Genomic DNA, 26,873 nt, shown 5'->3' with positions numbered 1-26,873 from the left:
CACCAATACTATTATTTTGATTGCATCACTTTCATGAAGATTAAATTAATTACAACTACATCACATACTGCAAGTTTTAAGAGCTACTGTTAAATACATGCTCCAGGAAAAACATTATCACGTAGGGAAAATTATGATGTTCCTGTTTTCAAATGAGAAAACAGAAAGGTATATGCCTTTCAATAACACGATTTTTCAAGTGTGGATGATGAACTACTACTTTACCTATAGATAATGCCATTTTTCCCCCAAGAACCCAAACTATTTAACAATAAACTGATTATTAAACTTGCTCCCAGAGGCTGCTCGGGTAATGGTGCGCATGGTGCAAATAAGAAGTGGGACTAAATACAGTTTATTCAGAAATCACTGTTTTTTCCTCTGACAGCATTAACTGAGGAAGGAAAGTGTGTGAGTGACATGCTCAGGGGTGTTGAGGAGAAGTGGGGAGTCTGCTGGCATTACAGGGGTGCTGGGAACTTGCCCGTTGCTGGAGTGCTTGGGGAACCAATGATTTCCTAAGTAATCACTGTAACATTTTTGAAATTCAATTTAACAATTTGATTCACACCAAGAAGTGAACGGAGAGTCAGATCAAACTCGGAAGCATGGTCATTCTAAATGGCATTAATCTTCCCTAGATGTGCTGCCTCATCCTGTGTCAATTAAGCTTTCAGAGGTGATCTTCAAGGGTATTTCCAAATGCAATCCACCGCAGTCATCCTGTAAACTGGCCTCTACCCTCGCACTGCTTTTGATGTGGTGAACTTGATTTCTTTGCGCTCGTAGGTCTCCGAGAGCAAAGGACAGACTGGATTTTAAAAAATTAAGCTCCTTTCTATGGCAAGCAAAAGTCATTCATAACAACACTTTTGTAAACATTGGTAGAGAAGGCATGGAATTAGTCAGTGATCGCCTTGTGTAGGTTTTTATCAAGGGCTGCACCTTTATCCGTGCTGATCCCTAGCATCTACCTGGAAAGCAGCGAAAACAAATCATGTGGTTAATTATTAAGGGTCCTATTTAAATGATAACATCTAAAGGGCACTTTTGGATTTTGAGAAATCATGCTAGCACAAGGATGAGCCAGATGCTTTGCAATTTGGTATCTATAATTTCAAGTAAGTAGTCATCACTCAAAGGATTTCTAGTTCAGTTCCCTTATGATTCGAGAGTGCTAGAATTTGGAAAAACATTTCTTAGGTAACATAAGAGAGATCAATACTAAATATGTGAAGAGGAAAATTAAATATTATTCCTATAGCTCATTCTGATTATTTTTGCCAAACTTTGCTGTTGATATATTAACTTCATGCTTCTCCTAGCAGTAGACTGTGTAGTTTTTTTTTTTAAATGTGTATATAGACTATTTTCCTAGATAACTTTAAAGAATGCTGGCTTACATGATGATTTTGTTTTTCTAAAGGTTGAAAACTAAGTCTTCAAAGATTTAATTACTCTGATAAAAGAAAATGTGAACTTTGTTTTCCTAAGGAGAATAGACCCTATAGAAATGTTGCTTACAATACTCAGATTGTCAGTTAATCCTAAAGCAGAAAGATATCAGTTAAGTCTTTGAGAAGCAGTAACATGATCTTCTTTAGTAATGCCTATCATAAAAATTGGGGGCAAAATTAATTGAGATGATGTTATTTATACTAGATGACTATTCACGCATTTTAACAGTCTGGACTTCTTCCCTACAGAATAATTAAAACTTGCATTAGGAACCAGACTTTAAAAATCCATCCCTCTGCTATACTTAAAAAAATGCATCCTGAAGTCCATGTAAATATAACTACACTATAAAAAAAATACATCTTGTTTAGGGATAGCTGTACATAAAGGACATTCATAATGCAATGTCTTGGAAGAAATGTTCAGCTTTGAGTGAATAGGGAAGCTTGTGGAAAAGAAAACTGTGAGGAACATTGCCTTTTATCTCTTTTATCTCCAACTTAGCCTCCATGGTGTTTCTCCATAATTTTTGGCATTTGCTCCCTATGGGTTCTTGGCACTTTGTCAGGGTTTCCTACCTACTCCTGTCCCCATAGCCCCTCATCCTCAGCCTTGTATCTCAGCTCCCTCCAGAATCTTCCTGCTCTTCCAGTTCTCCTCACCTGCTCTTCCCCTTCCTATCTAGAGTTCTCTTTCTCATCTGTGTATTTCTCTTCCAACTCTATGCTGTTATCTTCTCAGAAAATGGCAGGTGAGGCCACTGTGCTCTGAGCATATCTTCATCTTAACCGTCTGGAATGCTGCCATGGAGTGGGTCTACCCTTGCTAATTGTCCATTTTTCCACAATGTGTACCTACTGCCTTCATTTGGATAGAGAAGTATCATAATCAAGGAAATAAAATACATTAAAAATTTCCTTGCTTATTTTTCCTCTGGAAATATGTAAGAGAAATGATTTTGAACCAGATGCCTAAAAAAAACACTTGTGTCACATGAACACAGTGCTCTTGTGTGAGCATCTTACTAGAAATTCACTCCTCAGAACCCTGATATCTCTTCACTTCTGATTTTCAAATAACCTGTATTTATCCCATAATTATTTATTTATAATTATCCAATAATAATTATTTATAATTATCCAATAATTATTTATTTATTTAAGAAAGAGAGAGTGCACAAGCAGGGGGAGTGGCAAAGGCAGAGGGAGAAGCAGGCTCCCTACAGGGAGCCTGACTTGGGGTTCAGTCTTAGGACCCTGGATCATGAACTGAGCCGAAGGCAGATACTTAACCAACTAAGCTACCCAGGCACCCCCACAAGTCATTTTTAATAAACCTCTTATATAAAAGGACAGACCCTTTTAAAAGCTCTCATTTGGAAAATATTTTTCTTTTTTTTTGTACAATCGCTGTTTTTATTTATTTTTGTTTATTTATTTATTTTAGATTTTATTTATTTATTTGACAGAGATCACAAGTAGGCAGAGAGGCAGGCAGAGAGAGAGGGAGAAGCAGGCTCCCCGCTGAGCAGAGATCCTGATGTGGGTCTTGATCCCAGTACCCTGGGATCACTACCTGATCCGAAGGCAGAGGTTTCAACCCACGGAGCCACCCAGGTGCCCCTGGAAAATATTTCTTTAAAAAGATTCATAGTATGCATTTAGCTTCCCTTTCTAGTCCAGACCCTAGTTGTCTTAAGCTTCATATATTTTTAAAAAAATAATAACAACAACAAAAAGCTTATACTTCTTCATTCCCATCAAAATGGGTTTGCCAGCATTAGGTGAACTTAAGATAAAATAGTTATTATATAAGTTACAAAGTTGAGTGACACCTGGGTGGCTCAGTCAGTTAAGCATCTGCCTTCAGCTCAGGTCATGATCCTGGGGTCCTAAGATGGAGGCCCACATCAGGCTCCCTGCTAAGCAGGGACAGTTGGGGACAGTTCTTTGTTGCTGAGCAGAGAGCCTGCTTCTCTCCCTCCGCCCCTCCCTGATGCTCATGTTCTCTCTCTTGCTTGCTCTCTCTCTCTCTCTCTTTCAAATAAATAAATCTTTAAAAAAAATAAGTTAGGAAATTGATTTGCTCCCTCCATCATGTTGGTCACCTTTCACCACAGCCAAACGGTAAATGTAAACTTACTCCCTAGAAGATGATCTGGGCCCCCATTTCTAGCTAATTGGGAGAAGCAGCCCTGAGTTGAGCACTGTCAGGCTGATTTGAGCCTTAAGATATGATGATGATGATTGTGTCAAATGTAATCAAGAATATGGGCTCTGAACAGACGAGGGGGCTGGTTGCTTTTAATTCGGGTTCGCAGACGGAGCCGACCTCCCGTTCACCGCTAGTCACAGCTGGCTGTAACGGAGCAATTTTTAAAATGCAATTTCATTCTCTGTGGAGCAGTAAGGATCAGGAATTAGAAGCATGGGGTGGGAGGGGGGCAGAAGAGCCTCATTCTCTTCTTTAAAAATTCTATTTATTTTCGGTATAGTAGCTTTCGTCCTGGAAATTCCAAATTCTGTACTTCTGTATCCGTGGTTTTCAACTTTCTCAGATCCACGCCCACCCCCTTTATTTTCTTCTGACACATACTTTATGACACCTTCTTGACTAGCATAGACCAAGAGTTGTAGATAGGATACCCAGCCTAGAGATAGAAGTTTTTAAGTGTAGCCCTGACTCTAATTTTAATGAGAAATGAGTCATTTAGAATGAACTAATGTCTATTTCGCTGTGCAGTTCTTCAGTTAGAAGCACACTAGAACACTCATGACTTTTCTTGGTGATTATACTCTGAATGCAATAACAAATGCAGGACAACACCAATATGTTACCAGTACCGTGAGGGGCATTGGCCACCCTAAATGGAACTTTCCAAAATGCTGAACAACTCTTGGCATAATGCTTAACAACACAAAGTAAAATTTTCCTTGGATTTTCATGGCAGTTAATTACCTTTCTGAAAAAGAAATCAATGTGTAATAAAAGCTTGATAAGAGTAAGATATTCATACACACACACACATATGTATATATAATTAAGTTCTAGGTTCAAGTATTTATGAACATGGTTTCCCCCATGTGAGTGTCCAGTGGGACATGGAGAAGTGCTATGGGACTTGGGGACAGTTCTTTGTTGTCTGAGACATCTCCCTTTCCAACCTTTCCCCACAGGCTGCTAGTGTGGTACTCTGTAATCACTGTGTTAGGTTAAATATCTTCCCTCAGTTTCCAGAAAATCTTTCTAATGTGATTTGTAAAATTTGGTTAAATATTTTTCTGGACAAGAACTGATCTGTGAACTAATGAGATAGCAATATTCTCTGAGAACCTAATATATTTCTTGGTGATAGAGCTGCCATTTTTATAGACTGAATGAAATGAGCAAGCATTTAAGATCTGGTAGATAGTCTAGCAGCACCTTTACAAATTCTGGGATTGTCACTATGGTGATAATCTATTTCCACCACCTTTACTGAAAGGATAAAAGGATGATGAGGATACCCCTCCAGGAGATATTAATTGCCTTCTAACTAGATGTTAACAAATGGAATTAAATTCTGTATAACCATCACAGGTGATATTATCATAACTCCCCAAGATATTTAAATCATGCATACTATTTAGATGGAGGTTGTAACAGAAATATACACCCAGTTCTTGATGAGGTTAACCAGGTAATTTAGTAAAACAAAAACATATATGCACATATATAGAGATAAATAAAAACCTGTGTGTTCTGTATGTTCAGAGCAGACATATTTTTTTTACCCGGAAGAAATTTTAGACTGGCAGGTAAGCAAAAGGCAGCAGTCTGTTTGCATTTCATCAGGGCATTTGACAAGGTCTTTAGTTAAATTCCTGTGAATCCATTGGAGAAATGCTAGCTAGACAAGGTAGGTTGGATGATTTAGAAACCATCGCATGCTGTTATACAAAGGGTGTTGAGTAAAAGATGGATGTCAAGTGGTGAAAGAAGATCTCTGGTGCTGTGCCACAAGGTTCTGTTCTCGTCCTTGATGTGCTAAATATTTCTGACAGAACATGAGTAGAGCTATCAAGAAGATGCCCATTCACATTCATGGGCTATACCAAGCAAGGAGCGTAGGAGTATGTTGGGTGATAGATAGAGTAGGGAGGCTCTTTTTGGTACATATTTCTGGACCAGGATCAAACTTAAAGGCAATCAGAAAATTTGCCAGGGTAGTAGGTTGATTTTAACAGAAGCTATTGTTTGTTATATGCTCTGGCTTTCTGGTGTACCTAAAAAAATACATGAAATGAACACTGTTTGTGAGAGCACATCTTAAAAATTCAAAAGAAAATATATTGGTTTTTTTAGTAGCAATGGACAATTCAGTGCAGTGCGTTGGCCAGTGAGAGTCTACCCCTTCATTTTTGTTACTAGTAAAATACTCAATGAAAAATAACAACTTCCAAACGTTTAATTAATGTCTATTCTTCTGCAAAGCAGAATACAATTTTGGTCAAAGAATTGCTCAATCTCATTTTTAAATATCTCATCTGAATAATAGTCTTTTATATAACCCACTTTGTGTAAGAAACAAAGGTGATATCTACTAATTGTTACAAGGTTCAACTTAAATAATGTATGTGAAAGCAATGGATAAACTTTAAGATTCTATATAAATATAAATCATTATTCAATCAACCTACATCAAGAAATAATTGTAAGTTTTTTAAGAACAGGGGACTAGGAACTTCTCATTTTTATGATGTCTGCCTGATTCATAGTAGATTTATTGACTTTAATTGGATTTACCAAGTATCCATTAAATACCACAAACTGTGTAAATTCTTGCTCTCAAGAGATTTACAGTAAGTGAATGATGATGACAAAGAATATAGAGACTTTTTGTAAACAGTGCATTCATAAGTAAGATGGTTCTTTTTAAAAAAGATTTATTTATTTATTTGCAAGAAAGAAAGTGCATGTGTGAGTGGGGGCTGGGGCAGAGCAAGAGGATTTCAAGCAGACTCCCCCCTCAGCGTGGAGCACAACGCAGGGCTTGATCTCATGACCCCAAGATCACCACCAGAGCCAAAACCAAGAGCCAGGTGCTCAACTGACTGCACCACACAGGTACCCCAAGACAATTCTTGAAAGCACATGAAGGCCCCAGATTTATTCTTTTAGTGTTGTAGGGTTTTTTTTTAACATTTTATTTATTTATTTGAAAGATAAGAGAGTGAATGAGAGATAGAGAAAGAGAGAGCACAAGCAGGGGGAGCAGCAGGCAGAGGGAGAGGGTGAAACAGGCTCCCGCTGAGCAGAGAGCCCAATGAGGGTCTTGATCCCAGGACCCAGGGACCATGACCTGAGCTGAAGGCAGTTGCTTAACCGACTGAGCCACCCAGACATCCCTAGTGTTGTGGTTTTAATTGAAAAAAATAAATACCTAATTTATGATTATTCTTCATAAATTTGAATTGATCTTATGAAAGGCCATCAGTGCATTTCAGAGTATCTAGTTCATTTAAATGCAGTTTCTCCCCCTAGTAATTAAAAGTAAGAAAGCAACAAATTTTAAATCTTTATTTTGATCATCGGTTTTAATTAGCTCAAGCTATTTGTAATCCTACAAATCTTATAAATCATATCAGACTTACAAGTCTTGTAAATCATATCTGAGCCATTAAAAGAGGTTCAAAATTAAAAGGGCAATTTATTTAGAATCCACCAATACTTACTCACTCTGAGAGGTTAATTCATTTCTCAGCTGGTCTTGTAAAAATGTATTTATTTTACTGTAAAATTTCTAGAAAAGAAACATGTTTGATTTTCTTGTTTGATAATTTTAATGTAAAACATTTCTCAAAAGGTACAGACTTCCCGATAATCTCCGTATCCTCAGCAAACATTTATTAAGTTACCATTATAAGAAGGCCACAATCATATATACTATGATTTTCCCTTATTTCCTAAGATGAAAAAGATTGTACTGCTGCCCATAATGTCCTCTCTTTTTGTGTGTGAATTCAGTCACATGGCATTTTATTTCTTTTTTAAAATTTTATTTCTTTTCAGTTTTCCAGAATTCATTGTTTATGCAACACACCCAGAGCTCCATGCAATACATGCCCTCCATAATACCCACCACCAGGCTCACCCAACCCCCCACTTCCCTCCCCTCCAAAACCCTCAGTTTGTTTCTCAGAGTCCATAGTCTCTCATGGTTTGTCTCCCCCTCCAATTTCCCCCAACTCACTTCTCCTCTCCATCTCCCCATGTCCTCTGTGTTATTCCTTTTGCTCCACAAATAAGTGAAACCATATGATAATTGACTCTCTCTGCTTGACTTATTTCATTCAGCATAATCTCTTCCAGTCCCGGCCATGTTGATGCAAAAGTTGGGTATTCATCCTTTCTGATGGAGGCATAATACTCCGTAGTATATATGGACCATATCTTCTTTATCCATTCATCTGTTGAAGGCATCTTGGTTCATTTCAGTTTGGTGACCGTGGCCATTACTGCTATGAACATTGGGGTACAGATGGCCCTTCTTTTCACTACATCAGTATCTTTGGGGTAAATACCCAGTAGGGCAAGTGCAGGGTCATAGGGAAGCTCTATTTTTAATTTCTTAAGGAATCTCCACACTGTTTTCCAACATGAATGCCCTCTTTTTGAATAAAACCTTCAAGCCTACCTCAGGTCCAAAGTGCAGTATTTATTCTAGTAACACTCTTAGATGGCAGCTGAAGATAATAAACAAAGAGCTAATAATTTTTGTCATCACACAAATACATACCATAATCCTAATTTATATAATAATCACAAAAAACAAAGAGCTTTTGAGAACAATAATGTAATAATATCCATTATATTTACCTCACAGGGAGATTGACAAATCTACCTTGAGAGGTAATGTCTTAGAGTGGACTAGATTTGGTGTTTCTAGTTTTACCACTGATTTGGGAACTTCACCCAGTCTCTCTGGAAGTCAGATTTCTCCCCTACAAAATGCTGATGATTATAACAACTGGGCTTACTGACCCCATCAGATTTTTTAAAGTATGAAAGGAGAAAATATATACAGGAAAGCTTCAAAACCAAGGAACATTGTTTTAGTGCAATATACTGTAACAATAAATGTTGAATTCAAAGGACTCTTAAGAGTGTATTATTAACCACAAGAGAATGCTGAATAAGGAATTAGGTAATAAAAGTCACAAATATTTACAGACTATAACTTCAAGTTCATGTCAAGAATTAGAAAGTTGTTTGCATTTCCCAATTCCATTGATAGACCTCTACCGTAAGTTCGTATCATCTGGTGATATGTTTTTAGCCACTTCCATTTCAAGAGAATCTACATGTTTGACTCTTGATCTTAGAAAATTGAACCAACCCCCCTTGCCATCTTCAGAATATTATCTGTCAATGTCTAACAATCTGTTCTGTTTTTCTCTAAGTGAGGATGAAAATGCATATTTGTTTGACTGTGTAGTCTTAGGAGACTCAGATGATCCTAGGCTTGTACTTCTAATTGGTTACTGCATTAGTTTTCATATATACTTCAGAAGAGAAGAAAAACTACTCAGTTTAGCTTATCAACATTAGGAAATACCTCTTTTTAAGGAGATTAACACTGTGAGTGACCAAAACTAAAGATTCACCTTAAAGACCCACATGATACAAATCACAGAGCATTACTTAGAGTAGAGATGTTGTCAAAAATTGACCTCTATGCTCCAGATCAGAAATGTTACAGGAAGACAGCCTGGAGGGATAAAGAAGAAGGTAGTTTATTACTTTGCCAGGCAAAGTAGGCTGCTGCCAGCTCATGCCCCTAAGAGTACAAGCCCGCCCAGGGTAAAAGACTGAGAGGTTTTATAGGAAAATACAGGATCGGGGCTGTTTCGATAGGAACCTACTACAAACTGTCAGCCTCATTTCTCACATCCTCAAAGTGATGTCATGACTAGCACTGGCCACCGGCACCCAACTCTCCTTAAGAAGTATACATCGAGGGCAGCAAGATCTCCATATCGATACTGAGTTCCTAGAACAAAGAATTCTATAGAAAAACAAGTGAACGGGACGGGGAGGCTTTGAGAATAAGGAAGAAAAGAATGTGTTCAAAGTCAAGCCTTGCTGAAGCACTAGTGTGCCCATCTTAATTTCTGTCCATCTTTATGTTTCAATAGAGGTTTTAGAAATTGTGTTTAACTATTAGCCCAACCCTAATCTAAGTTTGTATTTTTCTGGAAGGTAGTGTAACCACATTTTTTCCAAAGATCTTTTATAGTTCTGTAAATATCTAGAATAGTACTTGGAGTCTCTGTATATGGACCAATCCAAACATGATTTTTAAACTTCCTTTAGGTAGTATATCATTGGAAAAATATAAACTATAGATATTAGATTATCTCTTTGTTAGCAGTCCAAGGTAGGAATATATATATATACACACATAAATATATATATACATATATATATGTATATACACACATAAATATATATATACATATATATATACATATATATATCTTGAGTATTTCACCTGTGCATAATATTTTGTACACTTCTTTTATCAACTGATTTTTTTCAGTGATACATGACAGAAACAAATCAAATGAAATGAGTAATGCAAAGAATAACGGAATGTTTTCATTTAACCACTGTCCACATTTTCTTCTCAGAAACATCCCAGGGCTTTTAGGAACACTATGTAATAGCAGTTGTTTCCCTAATGATATACTGTACAAATCTCAATTTTAAAAATGCTCATAGAGTAAAAAGATGTATGTGTGGAATGTTGTATTTTAAAAATTCCTTGCATGATTAATCATGCCAATGCTCTCTTATAATCTAAAGGTAAAGTCTACATGATAATTTTTTTTTTACTAAAATGTGTGTATCACTGAAGGAAGTTTAAACAGCTTCAAAGCTGCAGTTTATCTTTAGAGGATTAATCTGTTTTTCATGCAAGTGTGTTGCTTCTGCACATGTTAAAAAGTCATCCTGTGTTGTCTGGGGTGAGGAAAGATGGGAATGAGTTTTCTGAGAACTAATCAGCAATACTTTGGGAACATTTAGGTCGTGGTTTCCAATTAACTCTGGAGAGTTTGAGTAATTTGGTACCAGACCTCAGGAGAGAGGGGATGAAAACCTCGTTAATTCATGTGTCGGTGAACAGCAAACCAGCAAATTTGCGTTGAAAATGGATTTTTGTTTTGTTTTGTTTTGTTTTGTTTTGTTTTGGAGCAAACACCAGCTAGATCTTTCTGCTCTGGTTAGAATGGGAGAATATCTTTGCCTGTCTGTGTTCCCTTTTGTGTAGAGTTTTTTTTTTTTTTTTTTCATATTTGACTCTGCTTATATAGTAAAGTAACAAATAGTTAAATCTGTACCCCAAAATGAAGACTGGAATTCAGTGGCATAACCTTCCCTGCACTTTTCTTCTTTTCCTACAATGAATGTGTCAGAAGATGTAGACACCAATATCTATTTTCAGAGTTAGAAATATTTCTTTTCTGGGATGCAAGGCTTGGGCTATAATCCCAATTCTGCCACTTGTGTGTGACTTGGGAAAAGTCATCAGTTTTCTTAGAATGAATCTCACCAACAGCAAAATAAAACCAGCCATAACCTGAACCATAGATCTGAGAGGTTTCTTATTTTTATGAAAATCAATGCAATTAGGCCAACTTTGATTGAACATCCATTACTGTATGAGGAGATAAAACCCAGCTAGAGGATCTCCACGTCCTTTGATAAGAGAAAGCCAGAAAAATGTTTCAAAATAAATTTATCACTTCTTAAGCTAATTGAGATCAAAGTTCATGAATTCATTGGAGCTACTGATAGGGAATCCACATGAATCATAGGCTTAATCACACTGTAAGTATAGTTAAATATTTACCTCTCTGTCTCCTCCACCAGAATTGAATATATTAAATGCCAAAGTCCATGACCATGCCTCATTGACTTTGGTGTCACCACCACTGAGCATAGATCCTGGCACGTAATATGTATGAGATGTACAGATGACTTAATGAGATGTTGGTAGACATGTACAAACAAGAATGAGGTGCTGATTTAAAGACAATCTGTGTAGAGCTTAAAGCCCTCAAAGGGAATGAAATATCCAACCGGAAGCATATAAAGAAAAATAGAAGCAGACTTTAGGTAGAAAAAAATGGGAATACCTTATAAAGTAATGAGAGAATAAATCTGAATATATTTTAAAACATGTGAAGAGCCATATGGATTTTAGCTTTAAAAAATGTATTTTCTGTGCTGTATCTCAGAGACTTGATCTCTTATTCTAGGTCAATAATTGAACGGACAGAGTATATTTCTCACTGTACACCTCACTAGCAGAGGAGAAAAAAGAAATATCTTCTCATGGCCAGAATGCTTCTGTGGCTGTATTTCTAAGTAGATGTTGCCCTCAGCCACGTTAGAGTCGTGGCTGGTAAGGTACTGATGGGGAATGAGTCCGAGCATTATTGAAGGACTTTCCTTAGATTCACAGTTCTCATTGGTACAAACCACTAATATGATTGCTAGAGACTAAAAGGAATCCTTTCTAAGTGTATCCATAGGTAATACAATTCTAGCTGTCCCTTGAAAACACAATATAAAGTAATTTTTAAAAGATTTTATTTATTTATTTGACAGAGACACAGGGAGAGAGGGAATACAAGCAGGGGGAGTGAGAGAGGGAGAAGCAGGCTTCCCACTGGGCAGGGAGCCTGACGCAGGGCTCAATCCCAGGACCCTGGCACTATGACCTGAGCCAAAGGCAGATGCACAAACACTGAGCCACACAGGTGCCCCTATAAAGTGATTTTTAAAAATCAGAATGTAATGTATTTACTAGCCAATCTGTAGTTTCTGTTACAGTTATCAACAAAGTGAACTTCAGGTTATGTTTGTTCCTGGAACTAGTGCTGGATGTTGCTAGAAACTTTTGGTCCCAAGTTCAAGTGCTGATGCTAAGGTGCTACTTCACTCAGACAAACAGAAAAGGGAAAAAAGTTGTCATCCTGTAATCATTCCCTAAAAATATCATAGGAAATGATAGTTTTTAAATGCAAATAAACCAGGAAGGAAAGATTCGGGGTATTTTGTTTGGTTACTCCATGACAATCACAGGACACAGATGGAAGTATTTTTTAGTGGAAGACTGAGTGCTGGGAATTTCCTCAATTTGTCACACTTAAAGAAACACCTGGGCAAAATAGCCTCCTCTGTCAGACTGAGTCTTTTTTCCCCTAAAAATATTCAATGTGCTTATTTCTGTTTGAATATATATGTATGTGTGTGTGTGTGTGTATAAAATACATAAAATCCTATAGTATAGTGCTTTGATAAAGTATTGTCCATTCATATATCTAATAATGGAATACTGTCTGTACATTCATTCAGCTCTACAGCCTTACTTGGGAAATTAGTAAGTTTTCCTTCCCCCATGTGCTTTGTTTTGTTTTTTTTTTTTTTCAACATCTTAATTTTATTTTACTTTTTCCATGTCCCAAGATTCATTGTTTATGCACCACATCTAGTTCTCCATGCAAAATGTGCCCTCCTCCTTAATACCCACCATGCTCACCCATCCCCCACCTCCCTCCCCTCCATAACCCTGTTTGTTTTGCAGAATCCACAGTCTCTCATGGTTCATCTCCCCCTCTGACTTCCCCCAATTCACTTTTCCTTTCCTTCTCCTAATGTCCTCTATGTTATTCCTTATGTTCCACAAGTAAGTGAAACCATATGATAATTGACTCCCTCTGCTTGACTTATTTCATTCAGCATAATCTCCTCTAGTCCTGTCCATGTTGATAGAAAAGTTGGGCATTCATCCTTTCAGATGGCTGTGTGATATTCCATTGTATATATGGACCACATCTTTTTTATCCATTCATCTCTTGAAGGACATCTCAGTTCTTTCCACAGTTTGGCGATTGTGGACATTGTTGCTATGAACATTGGGGTATATATGGCCCTTCTTTTCACTACATCTCTATCCTTGGGGTAAATACCCAGAAGGGCAATTGCAGGATCATAAGGTAGCTCTATTTTTAATTTTTTGAGGAATCTCCACGTTTTTTTCCAAAGTGGCTGCACCAACTTGCATTCCCACCAACAGTGTAAGCAGGCTCCCCTTTCTCCACACCCTCTCCAGCACTTGTTGTTTCCTGTCCTGTTGATTTGGGCCATTCTAACTGGTATAAGGTGGTATCTCAATGTGGTTTTGATTTGAATTTCCCTGATGGCTAGTGATGATGAACATTTTTTGCATGTGTCTGTTAGCCCTTTGTATGTCTTCTTTGGAGAAGTGTCTCTTCATGTCTTCTGCCCATTTTTTGACATGATTATCTGTTTTTTGAGTGTTGAGTTTGAGGAGTTCTTTATAGATCTTGGACATCAGCCCTTTGTCTGTAGTGTCATTTGGGAATAACTTCTCCCATTTTGTGCATTGCTTCTTTGTTTTGTTGACTATTTCTTTTGCTGTGCAGCAGCTTTTTATCTTGATGAAGTCCCAAAAGTTCCTTTTCGCTTTTGTTTCCTTTGACTTTGGAGATGTGTCTTGAAAGAAGTTGCTGTGGCCAATGTCAATGTCAAAGAGGTTACTGCCTATGTTCTCCTGTAGGATTTTGATAGATTCCTGCCCCACATTAAGGTCTTTTATCCATTTCAAGTTTATCTTTGTGTATGGTATAGGAGAATGGTCGAGTTTCATTCTTCTGTATATAGCTGTCCAATTTTCCCAGCACCATTTATTGAAGAGACTGTCTTTTTTCCACTGGATATTTTTTCCTCCTTCGTCAAAGATTATTTGACCATAGAGTTGTGGGTCCGTACCTCGACTCTCTGTCCTACTGGTCTGTGTGTCTGTTTTTGTGCCAGTACCATGCTGTCTTGGTGATCACAGCTTTGTAGTAAAGCTTGAAATCAGGTAACATGATGCCCCCATGTTTGTTTTTCTTTTTCAACATTTCCTTAGTGATTCAGGGTCTTTTCTGGTTCCATACAAATTTTAGGATTGTTTGTACCAGCACTTTGAAGAATGCTGGTGCAATTTTTATTGGGATGGCATTGAAAGATTGCTCTGGGCAGTATAGACATTTTAACAATGTATTCCTCCATCCCATGAGCATGGAATGCTTCTCCATCTTTTTGTGTCTTCCTCAATTTCTTTCATGAGTGTTCTGTAGTTCCTTGGGGATAGGTCCTTTACTTCTTTGGTTAGGTTTATTCCAATGTATCTTATGGTTCTTGGTACTATAATAAATGGAATCAATTCTCTAATTTCCCTTTCTATATTTTCATTACTAATATATAAGAAAGCAACTGATTTCTGTGCATTGATTTTGTATCCTGATACATTTCTGAACTGCTGCATGGGTTTTAATAGTTTGAGTGTGGAGTCTTTTGGGTTTTTCATATAAAGTATCTTGTCGAGTGCATATGGAACTTTCTCCAAAATAGACCACATACTGGGTCACAAATCAGGGCTCAACCAATACCAAAATATTGAGATTATTCCCTGCATATTCTCAGACCACAATGCTTTGAAACTAGAACTCAACCACAATATGTTTGGAAGGAATTCAAACACTTGGAAGCTAAAGACCATCCTGCTCAAGAATGTTTGGATCAATTCTCTTACACCATACACAAAGATAAACTCAAAATGGATAAAAGACCACAACGTGGGGCGCCTGGGTGGCTCAGGGGGTTAAAACCTCTGCCTTCGGCTCAGGTCATGATTCTGGGGTCCTGGGATCGAGCCCGGCATCGGGCTCTCTGCTTTGCGGGAAGCCTGCTTCCCCCCCTCTCTCTGCCTGCCTCTCTGCCTACTTGTGATCTGTCTGTCAAATAAATAAATAAAATCTTAAAAAAAAGACCTCAATGTGAGGCAGGAATCCATCAGAATCATAGAGGAGAACACAGGCAGTAACCTCTTCAATATCAGCCACAGCAACTTCTTTCAAGATACATCTCCAAAGGCAAAGGAAACCAAAGCAAAAATGAATTTTGGGACTTCATCAAGATCAAAAGCTTCTTCACAGCAAAGCAAACAGTCAACAAATCAAAGAGGCAACCCATGGAATGGGAGAAGATATTTGCAAAGGACAATACAGATAAAAGGCTGATATCCAGGATCTATAAAGAACTTCTCAAACTCAACACACACAAAACAGATAATCATGTCAAAAAATGGGCAGAAGACATGAACAGACACTTCTCCAATGAAGACATACAAGTGGCTACCAGACACATGAAAAAATGTTCATCAACACTAGCCATCAGGGAAATTCAAATCAAAACCACATTGAGATACCATCTTACACCAGTTAGAATGGCCAAAATTAACAAGACAGTAAACAACGTGTGTTGGAGAGGATGTGGAGAACAGGGAGCCTGCTTACACTGTTGGTGGGAATGCAAGTTGGTGCAGCCACTTTGGAAAACAGCGTGGAGATTCCTTAAGAAATTAAAAATAGAGCTTCCCTATGACCCTGTAGTTGCACTACTGGGTATTTGCCCCAAAGATACAGATGTAGTGAAAAGAAGGGCCATCTGTACCCTAATGTTCATAGCAGCAATGGCCATGGTTGCCAAACTGTGGAAAGAACCAAGATGCCCTTCAACAGACAAATGGATAAGCAAGATGTGGTCCATATACCCGATGGAGTATTATGCCTCCATCAGAAAGGATGAATACCCAACTTTTGTATCAACATGGCCAGGACTAGAAGAGATTATGCTGAGTGAAGTAAGTCAAGCAGAGAGAGTCAATTATCATATGGTTTCACTTATTTGTGGAGCATAAGAAATAACATGGAGGACAAGGGGAAATGGAGAGGAGAAGGGAGTTGAGGGAAATTGGAGGGGGAGATGAACCATGAGAGACTATGGACTCTGAAAAACAGTCTGAGGGTTTTGAAGGGGCAGGGGGTGGGAAGTTGGGTGAGCCTGGTGGTAGGTATTATGGAGGGCACGTTTTCCATGGAGGACTAGGTGTGGTGTATAAAGAATGAATTCTGGTACACTGAAAAGAAATTTAAAAAATTAAAATTAAAAAAAAGAATGTTTGGATCAACCAGGAAGTCAAAGAAGAACATAAACAATTCATGGAAACTAATGAGAATGAAGACACATCACTCCAAAACCTATGGGATATGGCAAAGGCAGTCCTAAGGGGAAATACATAGCCATCCAAGCCTCCCTCAAAAAAATTGAAAAATCCCGAATATACCAACTGTCTTTACACCTTAAAGAACTGGAAAATCAACAACAAATTGAGCCAACCCCATGCACAAGAAGGGAAATAATTAAGATCAGAGCAGAGATCAATGAATTAGAAACTAGAGATACAGTAGAACACATCAACAAAACTAGAAGCTGATTCTTTGAAAGAATAAGAAAGAATTAATAATACATTCCTGGAAACCTATAAACTTCCAAGACTGAATCAGGAAGAAACGGACAACCGGAATAGATCAATATCTAGTAACGAGACTGCAGCAGTGATCAAAAACCTCCCAAAAAACAAGAGCCCAGGACCTGACAGATTCCCTGGAGAATTCTACCAAACATTCAAAGAACAAATAATACCTTTTCTCCTGAAACTGTTTCAAAAAATAGAAACAGAGGGAAAACCCCCATGTGCTTTTTATGTATTAGCTTGACCCCCATAAAATTGCTGATATTCAGCTTAATAGAATATCTGGAGTCTAGAGATTCATTTAGAGATACCTTGATAAGTGTGTGGGTGTTTAGTGACAGAGTGTTACCTGTCTGATTGCCTCATTATAATCAGATCTTAAAAAGAAAACAAAGATGCTGAACTCCTGCCTTCTGTGATTCTTCCCCTTTGTGCAGAATTGGGTCTGGATGAGTAACTTCTTGGGCAAGTACAGGGTTCTCCTAAGTTTTACAGCTACAGCACTTTGCCCCTTCAGTAGATTCTTGCTTTTAACTGCTGATAATGCAACTCTACCCTACCTATAGATCCTCTTATTTTCTTTCTTTTCTTTCTTTCTTTCTTCTTTTTTTCTTTCTCTTCTGATTTTTGATGTAATTGTTCCATGATTCATTATTTGTGTATAACACCTAGTGCTCCATGCAATATGTGCCCTCCTCGATACCCATATCTGGGCCACCCCATCCCTCCACCCCTCTGAAACCCTCCATTTGTTTCCTGGAGTCCATAGTCTCTCATGGTTCATCTCCCACTCTGATTTCCGCCCCCCCTTCATTTTCCCCTTCCTTCTCCTAATGTCCTCCGTGCTATTCCTTACGTTCCACGTATAAGTGAAACCATATGATATTTATCATTCTCTGCTTGACTTATTTCACTTAGCATAATCCCTCCAGTTCCATCCATGTCGATGCAAATGGTGGGTATTCATCCTTTCTTATGGCTGAGTAATATTCCACCTCTTAATTTTTTTTTTACAGATTTTATTTATTTATTAGAGAGAGAGAGAGAGAGAGCAAGAGCATGAGCAAGAGAGTACAAGCAGGGGGAGCAGCAGAGGGAGAGAGAAGCAGGCTGGCCACTGAGAAGGGAACAGGACAGTGCAGGATTTGATCCCAGGACCCTGGGATCATGACCTGAGTCAAAGGCAGACACTTAACCATCCCCTCTACAGATACTCTTAAAGGGTGACCAAAAGTGCAGTAGCTCTTCAGGCTCATTTCTTGATTGTGAGAATACTCCATCCTCTCCCCTTTTGAGACCACAGTCTGTCCAAGTAGCTGTATATTTCTCACATACACTTCTTAAGCATATATATTTTTGAAATCCTTATTTAGTATGATACCTCAGCATGTCAGTTTCCCCAGAATGCAGATTCTGAGAGAGCAATTAACTCGCAGGAATTTTATTGGCAAGTGCTGTCAGGATTAACACCTATGAGGGAAGGCAAGGGAAGGAAGCGGGAGAGGGAAGAAGGAGAAGCTGGGCTTCAATGTAGTTGTAACCACAGCATCAATCAACTTCCCACCCCACCCCCCATCCTCCCAAATTGTCCTGAGTTGGGGCAAGAGGGCTAGGTTTTTATAACACATACATTAACCAGTTACTATATGTGTCCTGCCTCCAGCACCTTTACTCAGAAGCTAGGGCAAAATGGATGGGTCTCCAGGGCCGTGATTCTCAAAGCTTTATCATATATCGGAATCACCTAGAAGGTTTATGAAAACGCAGCTCACTGGACTTCATGCACAGACCTTTTGATTCGGTAGGTCTAGGGCAGGGCTTGAGAATTTGCATTTCTAATAAGCTCTCAGATAATGCTGATGCCGCTGGTCTGTGGGTCATACTTTGAGAACCACTGTGCCATACAGCTCATATTCAGGCACTTGAGAATGGTATACGGTGCCCTTATGAACAGAAAGAAAACTTTTTTAAGTCACCAGAGCAGTCCATACTCTACCAGATTCTTAGCTATTGTTGTAGATTAGAATAGCTGATAATTAAAATTCATTACATAAAAAAGAACTTAACCTCTATCATAAATTATATTCATAAAGTATTATTACTATTCCCGATATCTGGGCATTGGTACTTTTAAAGTTTAGCCAAATTTTCACCAGGGTCTATAATTGGATAACGTAGACAGGAATTTACAGAATAATTCATGTTCAAGATCTTCACTTTTTTTCTAAAACAATTCTTAAAATTTCTTTACAATTCTCATTATTTCTACATTTTTTATTTATCATGTAAGACACTTAAAGCCATATGGTTACGGAAAATTAGAAAATATAAGATACAGGCAGAGCTATTTGGAATACGCGAGTATGACATAAAAGAACCCTTGACTCATTTCTGGTCTAGACTTGGCGCAATTAAAATTTAGGAATTCAGTGTACATAGATTGATCTCAGGAGAAAGGATATAGCCTTAAAACTCCCACATGAGCAGGAGACAACAATTTCACCTCTGATCGAAGAGGCCTGTAAACGAACTCACTTGAAGAGATTTTCCGCTCTCACGGCCATTGAGTTTTGTTAACGTACTTTCCAAATTAGCAAAGATTCAGCCTGATGTTGTCAATATTTCCAAACACGAGGGTATCATTGAGGAAAATGGTGCCTTACTGTCCTGCAAGAGTTACTGTTCTTCCCTAAGGGCCTAATTTACAAAGCAGCAAACTCACTGGTAGGATTTGGCTAGAAATCTCGTTGTCTCGGTAGAACCCTTTCATCTGATTTATGTGCATTGTATTTTACATAGAACTCTTGGAAAGTTATTTACTAGATACTTCCTCTGGAAGCAGAGAGTAAGGGGCATTTTTAGTTCAAGACTAGGGTAGCATCCTGTGCAGCTAACAATGAGGATGACCCCGCTAATAAAATGCACACTAACTCTCTGAGCTTCCCTCTTCCCTGAGAGTTTCCTTTTCGTCCTTTTATTCCCCAGAAAGTTGGAGCATGGGAGAAAATATGTCATCGTCCGACCCTGTACTTGTCTTCTGGAATGTGACAGCTTATTTCTATCCCAAATTTGAGTCTGGAGGTGGCGTTAGTCTTAGTGATTTCTGTTGTGCAAGCCAACCTAGAAATACTAGCTTGAACAGGATGAAATTGACGCGTTTGTAGGTCAGAACCGGCCAGGTGACAGCAAGTTAAGCAGGCTTTCCACCTGAGTGTTGCCTGCCAGATTCGAACACTAAGATTCTCAGTGCTGTGGCGATGCTTCTGAGCTTTGAAATCATACAGAATAAAAAGATTTTAAAAATAACTATTTTGATCTTTGTCCCTCCACTGATAGTTTGCAAACCAGATAAGCAGGGAGTGAGCAGTCCAGGTCAGCCCCTGAACTGTGCAAGGTTGAACTGATTTGCCCAACCCCGGCACCAGGATACCTTTCAGCTATGCAGCCGGAAAGTTTATTTAGGGGCTGATAAATAGCTTCGTGCAGAGCTTCCTATTTTCCAGTAGCTGCATCTTCATAAACCTATTCTCCCCTCCACCAGTTAATGCAGACAGAAGATTTTTATCCAGTATGAGCACCGAAACTACACTGTGGAAGACTGTAGGCTCAGCAAAAACCTCATCCGTGATGAATAAACAGCTCTTCCGGGGGCTTCGCTGCCGCTAGCTCGGCAGGAGCTGTTTATTGCCTGGTTTGCACATCCCATGATAAAGTTGCTGCTGAAATAAATTGCAGTTTTGCATAATTATTGACAATCACATCCTAACAAGCAGTGTGTATCATATTCAAGTGTTCAATTTTTTAAAATCCATTTTTAGCTTATGTTTAATCCCAGAAAGTGTTTGTGTGGTAATAGAAGGCAAATATGGCATTTAAATAGAGTACTAATTTCCTCATTGCAGACAAAAAATTTACCTGAATCTTTTTAGATGGGGCTGTTACTGCCAAAGGCAATTTTCCCTCCAAGCTGTTATTATGTAGATTTTTGCCAAGGGCATATGTGTGTGTACCCACAATATATGAATTATATATATATATATATATATATATATATATATATGTTTTATATATATGTGTGTATATATATATGTTCAGAAAAAATATGAATAATTTTTTTTAGATTTGTGTGTCATTAGGAAATTTGGTTCACCCCTTCTAAAAGATTAGAGGAAGGATGGGGGCACCTGGTTGACTCAGTCAATTAAGTGTATGCCTTCTGCTCCCGTCATGGTCTCAGTGTCCTGGGTACAAGCCCCAAACTGGGCTTCTTGCTCGGGGGATAGAGGGAATCTCCTTCTCCCTCTGCCTCTCCCCCACACTCATACTTTTTTTTCTCTCTCTCTCAAATAAATAAAACCTTTTAAAAAAGAGAGAGAAAGGGGAATGGCATGTGGGCCAAGCGAACGAGTATGTTTGAGTAACCCTAATGTATAACTAACTGTATATGGGAGGCAGTCATCTTGACACACATTATCGTCTTTTCATTCTCATCCCAGCGACAGGCATTGCAGATGAGAAACTTCAGACTCAGAGGGGTTAAGTAACTTACCATACTACACAGCTGGTAGAGGATATTGGGATTTGAACTCAGATCTGTCTGTTTTTTTGGCTTTACTTTTTCCATTACACTGAAGTCTTTTCTTTGGGAGAATATTCTCAGTTGTGTGACCATCAGATAATGAAATGTAAAGCAAACACCGTAGTTAGAACCATTAGAACACCATAATGTCACACAAAATGGTATCTTGCACAATGGTTTCTGTGAAATATGTCATTTTTCTCCTTGTTAGTCATGTTCTCCTCTATCCTCCAGTCCCCTTCTCTTGTTTCCTCCAGTGTTTAACTTTCTGGTCTAGCTTTGCATTTTCTTGACCTTTTTCCTTGCCTACCTAACCCTGACTTTCTGCCTCAGGTAACACCAAAGATGAACATGGTGTAGGGATTTTGGAACTTTACCTATAAAGATGAGCTTATGCTTTTGCTGCATATGAAAATAAGTTTTCACAATGGGCCAGTAAAAAACTACCAAGTTTTTTTTAAAAAGGATTGCTTTTGGAAGTTCATATATAAACTGTACAAAGTCTACACACACACATACACACGCACACACATACACACTATTCTAGTTGTTGTTGCTTTTAAGACGACTTTTAGCTACAACCCACCCCTTTGCTGGTATTACAGTTTCATCCCTTGATCTTTGCTCTTTTCGGGGGTGGGGGTGCAGGGTGCACCATTGTGATACCTGAGGAGAGCTGCATCTGGATATTTGTTCCTTTGCAGAGTGAGTGAGCGAGAGGCTGCTCTGGAAGAAACCCACAGATTACTGCAACAGTTCCCCCTGGACCTGGAGAAATTCCTTGCCTGGCTTATGGAAGCTGAAACAACTGCCAATGTCCTGCAGGATGCCACCCATAAGGAAAGGCTCCTAGAAGATTCCAAGGGAGTAAGAGAGCTGATGAAACAATGGCAAGTAAGTGAAGCTATTCTACTTTGCTCTCTTGTGAATCCTGATGAACAATTCACGTGTCTATCCTCATAACTGATATGCTGGGGACAAAGTAAAGTGGTTCTTCTCTATGGCCTGATATGGTGCAGCATGTGGGCAAGAGGGGAAGAGTCAGAAGGAGAAGGAAAAGGCATTTAGTATTTCATTTAATGCCCTAGTCTTCGGAATGATACATGTTTTTGACCAGAGAAACCTTGCCCATAAAACCAGAGCTTTGGCCAAGGAGAAACTTTGCTCCAAGAAATAAATTAGGGAGTGGTTTATTAAATGGAAGAAGTTGCCATTTTGGAGTGTTTATTTAATATTTTACAGGGAAAGCATCTGTATGAATTGTCTGTTTTATTTAGCGTTGCTAACTGAATCAGTTTCCCTTCATTACTTTCAAATACATTTTGAAATGTTAATCTGGCATTTTGTAGCTTTCTTCCCAACACTTTCTGTAAAAAGAAAAATGAGATGGCTAAATTTGTCATAGTTAACGATCATACAATATTCAGACAATTGTTTTTCCTGGAAACAAAAATTATTCCTATAAAGTTTCATATGCATAAACAGTGAAAACAGAAGTTTAGGGCAGTTTTGTTTAAATGATGTCTTGGTTCAAGGAGGCCCTTAACTTTATTCTCAGTGCCTGACATAATTTTACGAACTATTATGGAGTTTTGTTAGGTATAGTTGAGTTTTCTGACTTGATACAGGAACTTTACTAATATCTCAAGTCAACTTTAGAGTATCAAAATAATATTATCAAGCTTTTGGACTTCTTTTTTCTATATACTTAAATTACAATGAGAAAAGGTGATGGTGTATACTAGGTTGAAAAATACTTCCACAATCCGACCATAATAAACAATGTTTCTTCTCCTCGTCCTTTCCTTGTTTCCCTTCTCCTCCTTTTTTTTCTGTTTTCAAAGGATACTTTATTCCACAATGTGTGTTGAGTTAGTTTCATTATTGGAAGTAGCTCATTTAGAGCGATACCTGCTTTTATCTTTGTAGATATGTCCCATGGCTCAAGAGTGTAAAAACTATGCAAACTTAGACTTTTTGGTCACTCTTAGATGAATGGGTAGAAAATGTTCTGCTGTAACTTATTTAACTTACATTATTTCATAAATAAAATTGTATTTCTCCCTTTAAGTACCTATGAAGCCACCTAGAATTTTAATAAATATGTGGGCTCACATATTCTCAGCAGCTGTGGTAGATAAATAATAAAACCTTAAGTCAGTTTTTTAGCAGAATACTTTGAGAAGGAAGAATAATCCAAGAGATAATTTTATAATAAGGATTTAATTAAACATCCCTTTAATTAGTGAACAAGTCGGATTGAAGGCCAAGATACAACCGTGTATCTCCTATATGTTATCTGCGTTACTATACAGTGAAAAGTCTGAGAAACTGCAAGATTCTGAATGATTAAAGAAAAAGATTGCCATGTTTTTAAACTATATTTCCTATGGGAGAATGGAGAATAAACTGCATTTTGTGTTTGGATCTCTAATCTCCCTTTCAAAAACAGTTGAAAGTTATGCAGAGGACACTTTTTTTTTTCCCCCCAGAGGACACTTTCTTAGTTTATGCTATAGTACTCATAAGAAATATTTATTATTAAAAGCCATATAAAGCTCCCCTAGAGTTCCTGAAAACCTTAGACATATCATCCCCCCCACTTAACTACAATAGGACTAGCTGAGATCTCAACACTATTTTAAAACAGAGACGAGGGGCGCCTGGGTGGCTCAGTGGGTTAAAGCCTCTGCCTTCGGCTCAGGTCATGATCCCAGGGTCCTGGGATCAGGCCCCGCATCGGGCTCTCTGCTCAGCAGGGAGCCTGCTTCCTCCTCTCTCTCTGCCTGCGTGTCTGCCTACTTGTGATCTGTCTGTCAAATAAATAAAATATTTAAAAAAATAAAATAAAATAAAAAAATAAAACAGAGACGATTTTCTCATTCCCTCCATGTTAATACTGGGCTTTCTATAAATTCCAGTTGCCTGAGGTTGAAACTACATTTTATGGATAGAAATGACATTTATAGCCAGCTCTGATTTTCAGTTAGATGACTGGATAACAGTCTTTTGATGAAAGATTTGGAGATGTCATGGAAAATATTTGAAACTACTGAAACTATTGATTATTGTTGTTAATGGCACATTTCAAGTGATAGATTCGAATTAAGGTACTGGGGTTTTAAAGCAACAAATGGAAATGCCAAGCTTGAAAGTAAATATAACCACATATCTTCAGAGATTACATGCAATTTCAGTATTTCAGCTAAATGGAACTCTCTGCTTTTTTTTCCCCTCTGAAGATATTTTTTTTAATTTTGAACAAAAGAAACTTTCTATAATATGCATGAAGGAAAAAAGTGTAATAATAGGCCTTTTCACTTTGTTTGAAGAAGCTGGTAGCATTATGTTCATTGTTTGATTCATGTTGTAGAGTAAAAATAATTCTTACATATTAAAAAAGGAAACTCCAAATGCCTAGCCAGAGCATCAGCTCTCCCAGCAGATTCCAATACATCTGTCTTCCCAAAAGCATTGATGTTTTGCTTCGTACAAATGCTGCTGAATGGATACGGGGTGGGGGGGGCATTGTGTGTGAAAACCTTCGAAGATATGTTTTTGCTTTATGACTGTCAATCAATTCTTCTATATATGGAGACCCCCCAGCTCTTGTTAGAATGAGTATCACTGTTATTTACAGTCTACTTCATAGGATATTTAATTCTCTCAGCAATAATCACAATTCATGGGTTCTATAAGAATACATGTTTTATGAAGCATATGCTTCCTGAATGGAATTAATCTGAGTAATTTCACTCTAAAAGCCATTAAGATTCCTTCCTCATATTAGAAAAAATGCTTATTTAGTTTTCTTACAAAAAGCAAGGGCATTACAGTTGTCCTTACACTTCAGGATGAGGAGATTTTTCTTATAAATAGTGTTATTTCTGACAGTCTAACTGGAATTTTAAAGCCAATATTTTTTTATAGAATATCATATAGAGCCCTGCGAGGTGACAGTCTGAGAATTTTTACATTGCAAATTTATCTTTAAAATGAAGAATTATATTCATAGTTGAATGAGATACTTCCTGTGTCCAAAACATTTCTGCTTTGGGCCCCAGAGAATTAAGATATCCTGAATTCCAAGTTCTAACATAAAACCGTGGGTAACAAACTAAAAATGAGAAGACTCTGTATCTTTGCTAATATTCCATAAGAATTCTGCCAATCTTAACTGGTTGGCTAAGCACCCCTATGAGATCATTGTAATACCAGCTTATAAAGAAGGTGTGTGGTTGTGGATACATGGTGGAGAGAGGTGGTCATAAAGGTGTAATTAAGGGGCACCTGGGTGGCTCAGTGGGTTAAAGCCTCTGCCTTCAGCTCAGGTCATGATCCCCACGTCCTGGGATCGAGCCCCGCATCGGGCTCTCTGTTCAATGGGGAGCCTGCTTCCCTTCCTCTCTCTCTGCCTGCCTCTCTGCCTAATTGTGATCTCTGTCTGTCAAATAAATAAATAAATTTTTTAAAAGGTGTAATTAAGATCTTTTTCTCAGCAAGAGAAACTATGAGCAATTAATATTTAAGATTCCTTCCTCTGTGATCTGGATCTTGTCTCAGGCCAGAGCTCTAAATTCAGTTTCTTCTCTAAGCTCATGCATTTCACCCGTATCTCCTTCCCCACCCCCATCATAAAAATTCTCTTCTATTAAAGAAAATATTTCCAGAGAGACTAGTTTGATAAACTTTGAATTGTACATCAGCATGCACCTCTAAATTGATTAAGAAAGCTTAGATTTCTAGTACATTATTGAAATTGGAGAAGTATAGATGTGGGACAAAGGATATCCAATGTATGTATATTTGTTGTCCTTGAGGAAGAAAGAAATAAGAAATAAAAAATAAAACAAATAACATTTAAAAAAAGAAATTGAGGAAGTAGCTTCTTTAGTGTTTCTCACAAAAAAATCTTGGCTTGCTGGTTAATTCCAAAGGAAGAAGGAAGAATACAATCTTAGTAACACGATTAGTATTCTGAATAAATTGGATTGTCATCTTTCTTGGGACATCTAAGAATAGAGAGGTAATCTGAGGATCCCTAATTCTAAGAAAAGGAAACCCTTTGTGTATTCCTTTCTGTTGCTATAATTTGAACTGAATTTTATACTTTTTTTTTAATCTTTCTATTTTGGTTTTTCAAAAATATGAAAGTTAATCATGATATTTTTCTTTTGCCTGGTGATGCTGCCTACTGTTTAGGATATGTAAAATATATATATATATATATATACACACACACACACACACACACACACACACACACACATAATTTCCTTAAGAACTTTGACTATACCATGAAATCTGTTGTAAACACCTGTTAGCTGCCTAGTGTGTTAGGACTGGCACAAACATGATTACAGAGATATTTTTTAAACACAGTTCAGACAAAGTATTAGGTTG

The 26,873-nt window shown here is 37.9% G+C and overlaps 1 protein-coding gene across 1 annotated transcript in view; it reads left to right on the top strand.

Moving 5' to 3' along the window:
- Positions 1–26,873, top strand: part of LOC111150534 (dystrophin) — a 2,087,545-nt gene that overhangs the window by 1,576,606 nt on the left and 484,066 nt on the right. Inside the window, exon 55 of the mRNA XM_022508030.1 lies at positions 22,175–22,364. Within this exon, the coding sequence (XP_022363738.1) occupies positions 22,175–22,364 (190 nt within the window). The remainder of the gene's footprint in view (positions 1–22,174; positions 22,365–26,873) is intronic.

This window comes from Enhydra lutris, unplaced genomic scaffold (assembly GCF_002288905.1).
Source record: "Enhydra lutris kenyoni isolate GAN:26980312 unplaced genomic scaffold, ASM228890v2 scaffoldscaffold23, whole genome shotgun sequence".
NCBI lineage: Eukaryota > Metazoa > Chordata > Mammalia > Carnivora > Mustelidae > Enhydra > Enhydra lutris.
Note: the sequence above shows the minus strand (reverse complement) of the source record. Positions and strands in the feature narration are given on the sequence as shown.